Source organism: Eupeodes corollae, chromosome 3 (assembly GCF_945859685.1).
Source record: "Eupeodes corollae chromosome 3, idEupCoro1.1, whole genome shotgun sequence".
Lineage (NCBI taxonomy): Eukaryota > Metazoa > Arthropoda > Insecta > Diptera > Syrphidae > Eupeodes > Eupeodes corollae.
This window is the reverse complement of record NC_079149.1, coordinates 77,883,212-77,896,214: the sequence shown is the minus strand read 5'-3', so window position 1 is coordinate 77,896,214 and position 13,003 is coordinate 77,883,212. Positions and strand designations below refer to the sequence as shown.

Sequence of the window (13,003 nt, the reverse complement as noted above, 5' to 3'; positions counted from 1 at the left end):
TCGGCAAACAATCTAAAAAGCTTGTCGATGGTGACGTCGATTGTGATGCACTCAGCAAACTCAGAATTTCGGTCGATTGCCATTCTTCCGTTTCTTTCGTAAGTGGTTCAAAAAACTCTTCTGGAGCAGATCCAAAAGTATCTTACAATCAACAACCTGTTAAGTACCTGTAAGTCTGCTTTTCGACCTAAGCGCAGCTGCAAAACTGCCCTACTTTTTGTAACTGATGAAATTAGACTGTTAGACTATTCAAAGGCTATTGATACTGTTAACCACTCAATTCTTTGTAGAACGCTGCGAATTAACTTTGGGTTTTCTTTAGAGTCGTGTAAGCTTAGTCTTTCGGATCTCAACGGAAAGCAACAATGCGTGGTGGCCAATGGATACTAGTCCACATTTCTTAATGTTTTGAGTGGAGTGCCACAGGGATCAATCATTGGACCAATCCTCTTTTCATTTTACATTAATGAGTTACCACAAGTTTCTAAACATTGTTTACTTCATCTTTATGTTGATGATGTGCAGCTCCTGATAAGTCGACCTTTCGGGCCTAAAAATGATGCTGTAGATTTAATGAACGAGGATCTGCTCCGCATTTCACAGTGGTCAAAAAGAACTATTTTCGTCTTAATCCTGTCAAATCAACATCCCTCCACATCTATTGCAAAAACTTTGATCTATCGGGTTTAAACATGTTGAAACTTTACGACGAAACCATTGAATATGTTAGTACTGTTAGAAACCTAGAAGTAGTATTCAATCGCACTCTCACTTGGGATGACCACCTTAATAGTGCCATTGGCACTACTAATTGTGCTGTATGGGTGTGAAATCTTTTGTAAACTAGACTGTGTGACTACCCGTAAATTGAATGTTGCTTACAACAATATTGCCCGCTATCTTTGTAATCTACGTCGTTATAATCATACATATATCCATTTTTGCTGTACTGATTTCTGGTTGTAGCCTAGATAGTTTATTTAACTTTCGAGTTACCTGCATGATATCATCCAAACACAACAACCTGATTATCTATGCAGTAAGCTGAATTTCCCTCATTCAACAAGGTCCTTTGCTTTAATATTACCCCCATACAATTTGCTAAACACTGAGCGTCAATTTTTTATTCATATTTTACACCCATCGCTATGAGAAGAACAAAAAGCATAGGTATATTAAAATTTTTACTTTTTAACAATTTGCCAATAATTGATATTAAATTTCCTTTTCTTTATATAAATATGCAAATAGGAGTCTTAGTTATATAATTTATATTCAAATTCTGAAATTAATGTTAAAGCTTCCAACACTTTACAAGACTCATGTCCTACCTTGTAAGAAATTTTTGAAATAATTAAAATACAAATACAAATTTGTATATGTATACACTAAGCACATTTGAAACATAAGTGAACTAAAGGAAGTATTCACGCTGCTGCTGCAGAAATAACCAACTCGTTAAGCATAACAAATTTCAAATTACAATTTCTTAAACGGTTTCGAGCTTGCATTCGAGCAACAGGGGCATCTTTTAAACAATTTGTATGTACAATTTATTTAAATAAAAACTAGAAGAAAAATAAAACGAAAAATGTCTCCCTTGCACTCGTTTATAAGCGCCATTACTTTCGACAGGGACACCCTTTATATAGACACATTCAAATCAAAGATTGTGCCCTTAGGGAGCATGTAATCCACACTTATGATCGATGTAAAATAATAATTTTTGAAGCATATACAAAACAAAAAATACTTTTATTTATAATAATTGTTGTCATTAAACTCCTATTTTATAATATTCACCATTTCGATTATATGAAGCTAGGCAACCAATGAGCCATAACATGAACATTAAACATTTGCTATCATTGAAATCAATCCCAAAAACTGTTTTAATGGATATTTTACTTTACGTGCCTTTCGATTAGAAGTGTTGTACCAATCGATTCTAAATTTTAATTGCATACATATTTTTTGATAAAAATGTTTTTGTTTCAATGAAAATGTATTTAATGATTCTGTTGTGTCGAAAAAATTAATCGAAACGTCCCACTGATTAGAATTTCAATTCTATACAATTCAATGACAAATTATATATGTATGTATGTACATATATTTTTTGGATTTTAATCATAATTATTATTTTTAATGTTTTAATTAAATTTTTAATGATCCCTATAACCGAACTATTCAATACTCCAATAATTGGTTTCAATGATGAGATTCAATTATAGCTATTACTTTACCCTTAGTGCAACACTCATTGATTTCATTTACATTGCTTAATTCTGTTTTATAAGTGACAGCTCTGATTATTTTTGTTCAAATGAAAAAGCTTTTTCAATGAAACAATTGCGTTTTCAAATCGTAGGTTGATATTTTCGTATTTTTACTTGGTATTAAACTTCTCCTATCTCAATTCCATTATGCATGTTATGTCAATTTAAAACAAAAAATATTAATGCATTGAGTGCTAGTATTAATTGAATGGCTAATGTGGAATCAACTTGGATTTTTAATTCGTTTAATGCTAGTTATGTTTTATAAGTTTTGTGTGATAACATTGCTATTGATAAAATAAATTTGATTCTTAATTTTTTGCAAAACTTCCTTGGTTTATTGTGTCAAGCATCAAAGTATTCGTAATTGAAAGATCACTCTTTTTTATACTGCATATTTTTGAATATTAGAGACAGTCGTTAAGACGTATAAACAAAAGTTTATTTCCTTTAGACCGAAATATGAATAAGTCGTGTGCAGTAGTAATTTTCAATTTTATCGACTTTGATGCTCATAAAGATCTGGAACGCCGCACAAGCAGTCTCCGTGATGTAGAACAATTGGAGTATTTATTTTTTTCATTTGATATGCTTGTTCAAACAGTAAATAATCCGAACCTTCAACATTTTAGGAAAGAAGTTGAAAAACGTGAGTCATATAAACAATTTTTGTTTCAATATTCCATACTTATCTCTGCAAAACAAAGTAAAAATAATAACTTTGAGTTCTATATTTATGAGGATGATTCTATAATTACAATAGACACAATAGATTAATAGTAGTAGCCTATTATTTTTAGGCCAAGATTACCACTATCACATCACTTTACGAAACCCGGCTTCTTAATGTAGATATAATTACCCAAATGAGCCCCATCTCCTATGAATCAAAACTGCAACTATAATTCAATTTATTTTTCTTATAGATAACACTCTTAGATTGCAGGATTTTGGATCCATAAGAGTCCTATCAGCTAGGTTAGTGCTTCGAATTTGCTTTGCTCTGAATTTACAATACTAGAATATATTTTGTAAATAAGTTAAATGATATAGATTTCATAGTTCTAAGAATGTTCCTCTTAGTTCACTGAACTTTCGCATTCGTTTTTAAAATTCTTTGGATAAACTACATTGTCCAATCCTTAGACTACCTTATCATTTATGAACTTATCTATCGACGCCAGTTTCTGACATGCCTATCAAAGCATCTACTACATCCCAGATGCTTTGTACCTACCGTAGGGGAAAGGCGCGAACAGTGAGACAATGCAAACAGTGAGACAATTCATTTTTCTCTTTTGTGAAAGCATGCACGGACATGCCAGTGCCCAGTATTGGTTATAACGTATATTTACCCCTCCATGTGTTTTAATTTTGTTGCGCACGACTTTCAGTTGCGCCTTAACCTCCACCGGGTAAACATAAAAATAAATACATCGAAGTATTTTTCGGAGTGTGTTCAATTTTAGCATAGCAACACGAAATAATCAGGTAAATTCACAGAATTTTTTTTACATATGACGTATTTATGTGTTCTTTTATAATAATACAAACAAATCTTAGAATTCCTTGTCATTATTCTAATTTTTGTTTTTTTTTTTATGAAATGACAAAAAGTGAACAGTGAGACATTTACAAAAAACAAACAGTGAGACATGTCTCACTGTTTGCACTTACATACATACATACATACATGATAAATACTATAAATAAAATTATTCAATGGCAATCCTGCGGTGGACCTTCCAACTGGCTTCGCACTGATTTCGGCAACTGATTTTTGTTGTTTTTTTTCTCTTAAACAGGTTTTGTTGTTGCTACAAAATAAATCGAATATGTCGGTGGAGCGTTATTCCTTTGGGAAAACTCCAAGCAATGTTATGAAAAAAGCGTTGGATATGGTGGTAAAGGAGGGAGTTTCATTGCGAAAAGCTGCTAAAAATAATGGTGTGGCGTTCCAAACCCTTTCGCGGTATGTGAAAGTTTTCAAAGAATCTCCTTCTGCAAGATTATACCCGAACTACGCAGTAAATGCCGTGTTTAGTAAGGAAGAAGAACTATCTCTAGCGGACTATATAAAAAACTGCTCCACTATGTTTTACGGGTTGACTTTGCTAGATGTAGCGCGTTTGGCTTATCAGACGGCAGTTGCTAACTCCAAAAAAATGCCAGAATATCGGATAAAAAACAAGAAAGCGAGCACTGACTGGCTCAAGCGCTTCCGTAAAAGAAATCCTACACTTGCCCTTCGCACTCCAGAGGCATGCAGCCTATCTCGGGCAACTTCGTTTAATAGGCACAATGTTAACAAGTTTTATGACAACATATTCGACGTCCTGTCACGATCTTCAGACGGATTTTCTTCAGGAACTCGTATTTATAATCTGGACGAAACCGGGGTAACAACGGTCCAGATTCCTGCGAAAATTCTTGCACAAAAAGGAATGAAACAAGTCAGTAAAGTAACCAGCGCTGAAAGAGGAACGTTAGTCACCTTGTGTTGCATTGTAAGTGCAACTGGCCAATACATCCCTCCAGTAATGATTTTTCCCAGAGTGCATTTTAAAGACCATATGCTGCTTGGTGCACCTGCAGGTACACTTGGTTTGGCAAATCCATCCGGGTGGATGAACTCGACATGTTTTTTCAAAGTGGTGGAACATTTTGTGAAATTTACATCTTGTTCCAAAGAAAATCCTACCTTGTTGTTGATGGACAATCACGAAAGCCACATCAGCGTAGCCGCTCTCAATTATGGAAAAGAACATGGTGTAATAATGATGACTTTTCCACCACATTCGTCGAACAAAATGCAGCCACTGGATGTCTCCGTCTATAAACCGTTTAAAACGGCGTACAACCAAGCGATAGACTCATTCATGATGCAGAATCCTGGTAAGACGTTTTCCATTTACGACATAACAAAAGCAGTTGGTTACGCTTTTGATAAGTCGATGACACCATCCAACATCATGGCAGGGTTTCAAAAGGCTGGAATCTATCCTCCGGACAGAAATGCTTTCACTGATGTGGACTTTATGAGTAGTTTGGTCACCGACAGGCCTCTTATTGATGCAACTGAGGAAACAGAACCAAGCGATGGAGTATCGACACTCAACAAACCAGGAAGAACTGACCTTGAAGGAGAAACAATTTTAAATCAACCCGGACGTCAAAAACCGCAAACTGTTTTTATCAGCCCAGAACAGTTTAAAGGCTACCCCAAGGCTGCACCAAGACAGAAGCATAAGAGAAAGCAACGGAAAAAAGGAAGGAGTACGATACTGACGGACACGCCGGAAAAAGAAAAATTAGAAAAGAAAGAATTGTTAAAAAGGACACCAAAAACGAAGATTCAAGCTGTCAAAAAACGAAAGATACTACAATCTGAGTCTGAATCAGATGACAATGATGACATAATTCTTCAAGATTGCTCTTTAGACGGTTCGTTCGTCAGTGTGCGCTCTACGGAGGAGATTCTTTCACAGGAAGTTAAAACTGGGGCCTATGTCTTGGTTCGATTCAATGCGGACAAAAATAAAAGAGTTTATTATATTGGCGAAATAATAAAGGACAAGGACGAAAGCAATCACTACCAAATTCTTTTCCTGCCGAGGAGCGGTACAAGGAATAAATTCACTGAGCCTGAAGTTGAGGATATTGCGTCAGTAGCACACGAAGATATAGAGCTGGTGCTGCCAACGCCGACTCCATGTGGTCACACTAGTCGCCAAAAGGCATCTGTTATGTTTGATGTTGACTTCCAGGGCTATGGAAGCAGCCTCAAGTGATTATTATTTTTATTCGTAACTATATCTGTGAATTGAAATGATCACAATGTGATTCTGTTTTTTTGTTTTTTACTTTTTTTTAATTTCATTGTTCCTTTTTACTTTTTTAATGAAGAAATATATTTATGTTACTTAATTTAATTAATAAAACACTAATTGTCTATGTACTTATTTAACTTTTTTTAATTTTTTTGTTTTTTATTGTCCGTCTCACTGTTCGCCTTACACTGTCTCATTGATCGCACCGCTCGCAAACAGTGAGACAGTTTGACTTTTTATACGTTTCAGTTTGTTGTGATTTTCTCATGAGTTCTTTCACTTAAAATTCTTTCGTTACATTAAGGTAAAATATGCCTCAAAATATACTCAAAGTTTGGTTAAGATTGCTTGAAAACATTCAGAGATATACTACTTTAAAAGAAAAGCGTCTCACTGTTCGCACCTTTCCCCTACCTGTTTCTGTTTTCTGTTTCTTGGGATTATAACTTTTCATCTATTATGGTCATTAAGATAAATTTGAAGAAATCGAAAGTAGAGAATCTTTGGTGGATACAGCAACAATACTCGTGTTTTGTTGGAAAATCTATCCATAGTATAGTAGGATTTTACACGAATAACAAAAACAATATCCATAGTATGAATAACACCGATAAAAGTTAGAGTAGAATCTTACTGTGGATGGGTTTTGACATTTGTACGAGCCTCGAATGTATCTTATCTGATTTCGTTCCCAAATGTTGATACGATTGATATTACATTTGTTTCTCGATGGCTGTGTTCGTTGAGCAGTTGTGCATTTATAATCATTTGTGTTTGCTATTGGGGAAAAAATCAATCTTTTACTGTTGATATTATTTAGTTTTGTGAAAATGCGATTATTTTGCAAAAAAAAAAAAAAAAAAAAGATAATTTAGTTTTTCTTTATTTCCACCAAAGGTTTATCTTAGTTTGGATAAAATAAATCTTCATGGTGTTCTTACCGCACAAGAAGATTGAAAAATGATTAAGTTTGACACCACTTTCTAAAATGCAAATGGTGTTTCGATGTTTCTTATGAAGTCCAGATGAGAAAGTTTTTATTCGTGTTTAACAATGAAAAACTGTATAGTTCAGCACCATATAAGAATATGCTACCTACTTCATGTGCAAGTTTTTGTTTTAATTTGATTAAACCAAAACTATATTTTTTGTACACAGACATGCAACAGACCATAACGTATTATCTGTAAAACCAACTCCTCCACACATGTTTTTCTTCGCAAATTTTGCCTCGGCTCCGAACCCCGACCGTAATCGAGGCGAATAAAGCTTATTTAAACTCGATCAGGTATATAAAGAATTGAGACGAGCTTCAAGCTCGCTCGGGAAACTAGCTGATCGAAAGAAATGGTGTGTGTATTGGATAATTTCTTTTAAAAACAATTGTTTTGATTATAATAATCACAATATTTTATATTTTTAATTAAACAAAAAAGTAAGTCTTTCAACAAATTATACATTTAATTCCTCACCCAACAAACTTCTTCATCTAGCTCGGTCGCTATCTAGATTTCTCCAGTTTTGCGCTCCAAGTTGGGTGAGGTCACCTTCCACTTGTGCGCGCCACCTGATCCGCGAACTTCCTCTACTGCGCTGTCCTGTGGGTGTGGATTCGAAGACTTTCCGGGACTGAGCATTGGTTTCCATGCGCTCTACTTGACCATTCCATCTAAGTCGGTGCTTCTGCACCGTATAGCAGGACGGGGATGATAAGGGTCTTATATAGCGACTCTTTGATCCCTCGAGAGATAATTTACCACTCAATTGCTTTCTTAGCCCAAAGAAAGTTATTCTGTGTTTGATCTCAGCGCTGGTTTTATTTTCTGCGTTTACAGCGGAGCCTAGGTAGACGAAGTCCTTGACTACCTCAAAGTTTCGTCTTTCGATGTTGACGTTTTTACCAAGACGTTGGTGTTGTATGTCCTCTCTTGACGACAGCATGTACTTTGTTTTGTCCTCATTAACCGTTAAACCCATTTTTGCCGCCTATGCCTTAATACTCACAAAAGCCCCATAGACAAAACGCTGAGTTCTTCCGATTATGTCAATGTCATCAGCATATGCTAGTAATTGGACAGCCTTTTGAAAGATAGTGACTCTAGTGTTGATGTGTGAGCTCTGCACTATTCTTTCAAGCACGATGTTAAAAAAAATCGCATGATAGCGCATCACCTTGTCTAAAACCCTTTTTGACATCGAAAGGTTCTGTTCAGTTGTTTTCAACCTTTATAGAGCAGAGTGAATGCTCCATGGTCATCCTGCACAAACGGACGAGCTTGGCAGGGATGCCAAAACTAGACATGGCTCTATACAGCTCGTTACTGCCGTAATGTGAATATTTGATCAACTGTGGACTTTCCTGGTTTAAAACCACACTGATAAGGTTCTATCAGGTTGTTAACGATGGGCTGTAGACGTTCACATATTACGGCAGAGAAGATTTTATAGGCGATGTTAAGTGGACTGATTCCTCTATAGTTGGTGCAGTTAAGAGGGTCTCCTTTTTTCAGGATCGGGCTGAGGTTCCATTCATTGGGCATGCTTTCTTCCGACCATATCTTACAGATAAGTTGGTGCATGCTCCTAATAAACTTATCTTCCTCTGCTTTAAAGAGCTCGGCAATCAAACCATCCGCTCCAGCGGCTTTATTAGACTTCAGCTTAGATATGGCAATCTTTACTTCGTCTAAGTCGGGAGGATGGGTTTTCGTCGTCTATGTTGAATGGATCATCCTTCCTGACAGCGAAATTCGGTTCGTTGTCGCCGTTATACAGTCTGCAGCATTGATTGCGGTTCCACTATGATGTTTCCACTTTCGTCTTTGTAGCCTTCGGTTCTAGGTTTATGTATCTGTGAATTTCGTTTCACATGTTCATAAAACTTTCGAACTTCATCCATGCTTTTAAACCTCTCAACATCTTTGACCGCACGTTTCTCATGCCGTTTCTTTTTCCTTCTAAAAAGTCGGTGTTCCTCTCGCCTCTTCTGCTCATAAAGCTCATGAGCAGCTCTCGTCCTTTTATGCAGCGCCGCTTTGCGCCCCTGTTGTTTGGCTGCATTTGCCTGCCGACATTCCTCATCAAACCAGAGTTCCATGTTGGTGGCTGCTTGAAACCCAGCACATCAGAGGTGGCTTCTCTGATTGCATCTTGGCAATGTTGCCACTGGTTTTCGATAAATTGTGTTGGCAGCAGATGACTTCGAGAGAGGTTACTTGTAACTTGTTCGGAAAAGGATTTGGCGATCTCTTGCAATTATAGCCGTTCGACGTTGTACCTTCTCCCAGCACCTCCCTGTTTTGCCTTGGGTCTGGAAACCCGAAGTGCTACCTTGGCTACAACGAGGTAGTGGTCCGAGTCAATGTTAGCTTCTCGGAAAGTTCGAACATCCATGATGCTGAAAGCGTGTCTGACGTCCATCGCAATATGGTCAATCTGGTTGACGGTCTGGAGAACTTCAAGTTTCTTTGTGGATGTTGAAGTGGGGAAAACGCGTACTGGCTACCATGACGTTTCGCCCCGCAGCAAAATCTATGAGCCTGAATCTGTTGTCAGAAGTGTTGTCGTGCAGGCTGTTTTTACCGATTAATAACTTTGCATTAAAATCGCCCAGGAAAATTTTAATATCGTAGCTAGGACACTGCTCATATGTTTTGTCTAAGAGCTCGAAGAACATGTATTTGGTGTTTTCATCTTTCTGTTCTGTGGGGGCGTGCGCGCATATCAGGCTAATGTTGCCGAATTTAGCCTTGATGCGTATGGTCATGAGGCGCTCGTTGATGCACCTATAGCTCAAGAAATCTTGCCTAAGTCTGGCTCCAATGACAAAGCCGCATCCAAATAAGCGCTGCTGGTTTTCGCGGTAGTAGTCACCATAGTAAATATCGCAGTTTTTAATCCTCTTTTTGCCGGCCCATCCCATCGTATTTTCTGGATGGTGGTGATGTCTGCTTTATAGCAGTCTAGGGCCTCCGCTAATTCTTTGGCCGCACGTGGTGTGTTAAGGTACCTAACAATCCACGTGCATATCCGAAGTTCGTTGTCCGTAATTCATTTGCTTAGGTTGTCAACATGAGATTTTTACGTGGCCAGGAATCACCTCGACGGCAAAACCCTCAATCTGGAGGTCCAGATCCTTAGTATAACTCCAAGGAAGGGGAGCCGGATAAAACCACTCCGAATAATTCGTAGAAGACCTATAAGGTGTTTACTAAGTAGTTCAACCTTACTGGAACTGTAGACGCCACCGTTGATGCCTTGATGGAAAGGAGAGCCTTACTAATGAAATAATCTACTTATACCATGATTGTATTTTCTTTGATTCACATAAATAATTAAATAATAATTATATTATGAAGATGTTTTCCAATTTGTGTTTATTTGAACCTTAAAATCAAATTTATATTTATGAAAATTATTTCTGAAATTATGTATGTATGTATATTTGTATTTTAAAACAAAAACAAATAAAGCATATTTTATGATTTTACATTACACTGTATCAATAATTAATGCATTTGAAATCTACAAATGTATATGAAAGTTCAATGACAAAATAATACAAGATCCTTTTAATTTTTCAGTATCCAATTTTAACTTCACGGAATTTGAATCTATTTTATTAATTTATATGTCACACGGTGAACAAAAAAATATGTTATGCTGTTCAGATGGGAAATTCAATTTCTTTGAGGAATCTAAAAAAATATTTAGAAATCCAACCCTCGACAGAAAGCCCAAATTTATAGCAGTTCAAGCGTGTAAGGGCAGTTTTGATAAGGATTTGTTGCATACGTACGACAACAGGGAGGGTGTAGCTGATGATTCTCAAGTAACAGCTGTATTAATGAGCTCATTTGAAGGCATGTTATAAAAATTTGACTTACATTACAATGTACACATCACAATAATAATAATATTTGAACTAAGTTATGTATTCAAATATAATTTTTTCAATTTTTTTTATTTTAGGCTTTGTTTCAAAATTAGGTCCGGATGGTTCGATGTTCATTCAAGAATTTACAAAGGTATTAAGGGAGACATACAACAAAATACCTTTTGTGGATATCTTTAGGGGTTTCATTGACCCGTTCAATAAATCTCAGTAAGTTAAAATTGCAATTATATTGCTAAATCCGATATGTAATGGTCCAAACTGAAAATGAAATGACCTCACTTTCTGTACCACATCTTAACGATTTTCGAGTAATAACAATTTGAGAAAACAAAAACTTTCAGGCAGTTAGTAACACACTCTGTCCATGTTTGATGTTGTTGTTTTCATGGTTTTGGTATTTAAAAGTAATCTTAGATGGGTATTGTCATTTCATTAAAAATTAAAAAATACTTTGAGACTTAAACCATATTACATTCAATCTTTAAAATAGTTGATAAAAGTTTGTATGACTTAATGTTTGTTACTTATTTCCTAAAATCTGTGAACTTTACCATAGGTAATATCAATTCAATACTAAATCAATTCAAACCTACACAAATAAGGCTTAAAAAAATATTTTTGTATAATTAATTTTGATTTCGTGGCATTAATTTATTGTTTCACTATTAATAGTGCTTTTATTTTAAAAACTAATGTAAGTCGAAATATATGGCCACCCTCGAAGGTTTGGCATTCGAATTTTTTGGTGCTCAGATACTTACTCCGTTTCAACAGCTTTAACAGTCAGAAATCATAAAGTTTAATAGATAGTATATACAAACTTAAACCGATTTTTTACAATTTTAATTAAACTGTCTTTCCAGATGTGAATCAGTAGCTACGCTCCAAGTTCGAACCAATTTGAGTGACCACATTTCAAACTTTACCCTTAATTGAAAATCGAAAAAATATGAAGAATCAAGCTTTCCTTTTTACAAATAGACCCTAAACGATTCCAGAGAACCAAACCAGCACACAGCACATACAACGTTGATCCAGTACCCTAAAAGAGGGGTGTAAGCCCCCATACTCTTAAAAATGTTGATCGTAGTAATATTTTGGTACAAATAATGCCAACGCTTTTAAAACATTCAATAGTGAAATATGATTTGTATCGAGACCCTATAATATCACCTTTTATGTTTTTTGATTAGTTAAATTCAATTTTGTGAAAAATATAAAATATTTTTGCAGGCATAGCTCATGCAACTGTATGAAAAAAATAAAATCACGGTTGTAAGGCAATATATACATAGATAGCGGTTGAACGAACTTTAGTGAATTTAGTTTTTTTAATTACTTTGTGGATTTTTTGCTTAGCAAATGTTTAATTTAGTAACCGAGAAACGACGAACTAAGAAATTTATCTCTGTTACGTGCAAATGTATTTTTGTTAGCCACAACTAAATACAAAGATTTAATAAAATCATGTCAAAATTTGAAGAGGAAAGTCTTTATCGATATGCGAAACTATTATTATTACAATAATAATATAATATATTAATATAATGTACAATAATCTGGGAAAGAAAGAGTCAAAACTCCAAATATTTAATTTATGAAATTTTATGATTGGAATCGAAGCAGGATGTCATCATAAGCAACACGTCAACACGGGCATGTGACACAAGATCTGGGGGTATTATTCAATGCTTATTTTTAATGAACCCCAAATTAAAGCAATACGGCCTTAAAAAGTTATTGAAGTCTCTTAAAGATGTGTTTACAATACAACTAGTGGATTGTGTCCGATGGGATTTGGTCGTATCGAGTGGTGGATTTTGCCATACATTTTTTTTTTCAGATTCAGGAGTGATATTCTGAATCGCACACACGAACGAACGTTTTCGCGTGTGCAAAAGATTTGCTTCATGTAACTTAAAAAACGAAAGTTTTCGTTCGCACATGCGAAAAAAATAAACGACAGTATTTTCTTTGACGTTTTTTTTCTTAAATGG

General features: G+C 35.5%; 1 protein-coding gene across 2 annotated transcripts; it reads left to right on the top strand.

Moving 5' to 3' along the window:
* The first annotated feature begins 2,374 nt into the window (after positions 1 to 2,374).
* Positions 2,375 to 12,488, top strand: LOC129951257 (uncharacterized). Of its 2 annotated transcripts, XM_056063340.1 has the most exons (5): positions 2,375 to 2,928; positions 10,693 to 10,971; positions 11,081 to 11,213; positions 11,679 to 11,815; positions 11,870 to 12,488. In XM_056063340.1, exons 1-4 carry the CDS (start codon positions 2,742 to 2,744, stop codon positions 11,800 to 11,802), a joined length of 723 nt encoding a protein of 240 aa, XP_055919315.1. In that variant the 5' UTR covers positions 2,375 to 2,741; the 3' UTR covers positions 11,803 to 11,815; positions 11,870 to 12,488. The 2 variants fall into 2 exon arrangements, with proteins under 2 accessions (XP_055919315.1, XP_055919316.1); XM_056063341.1 differs by lacking the exon at positions 11,679 to 11,815 and having other exon boundaries at positions 2,388 to 2,928.
* Positions 12,489 to 13,003: the final 515 nt, after the last annotated feature.

Bases quoted from the DNA above. Each gene is read 5' to 3' on its own strand.
- LOC129951257 (XM_056063340.1), top strand. From the start codon at position 2,742: ATGAATAAGTCGTGTGCAGTAGTAATTTTCAATTTTATCGACTTTGAT. The intron at 2,929-10,692 runs GTGAGTCATATA...TTAATTTTTCAG, and splicing joins TAGGAAAGAAGTTGAAAAAC to TATCCAATTTTAACTTCACG. The intron at 11,214-11,678 runs GTAAGTTAAAAT...CACTATTAATAG, and splicing joins GACCCGTTCAATAAATCTCA to TGCTTTTATTTTAAAAACTA.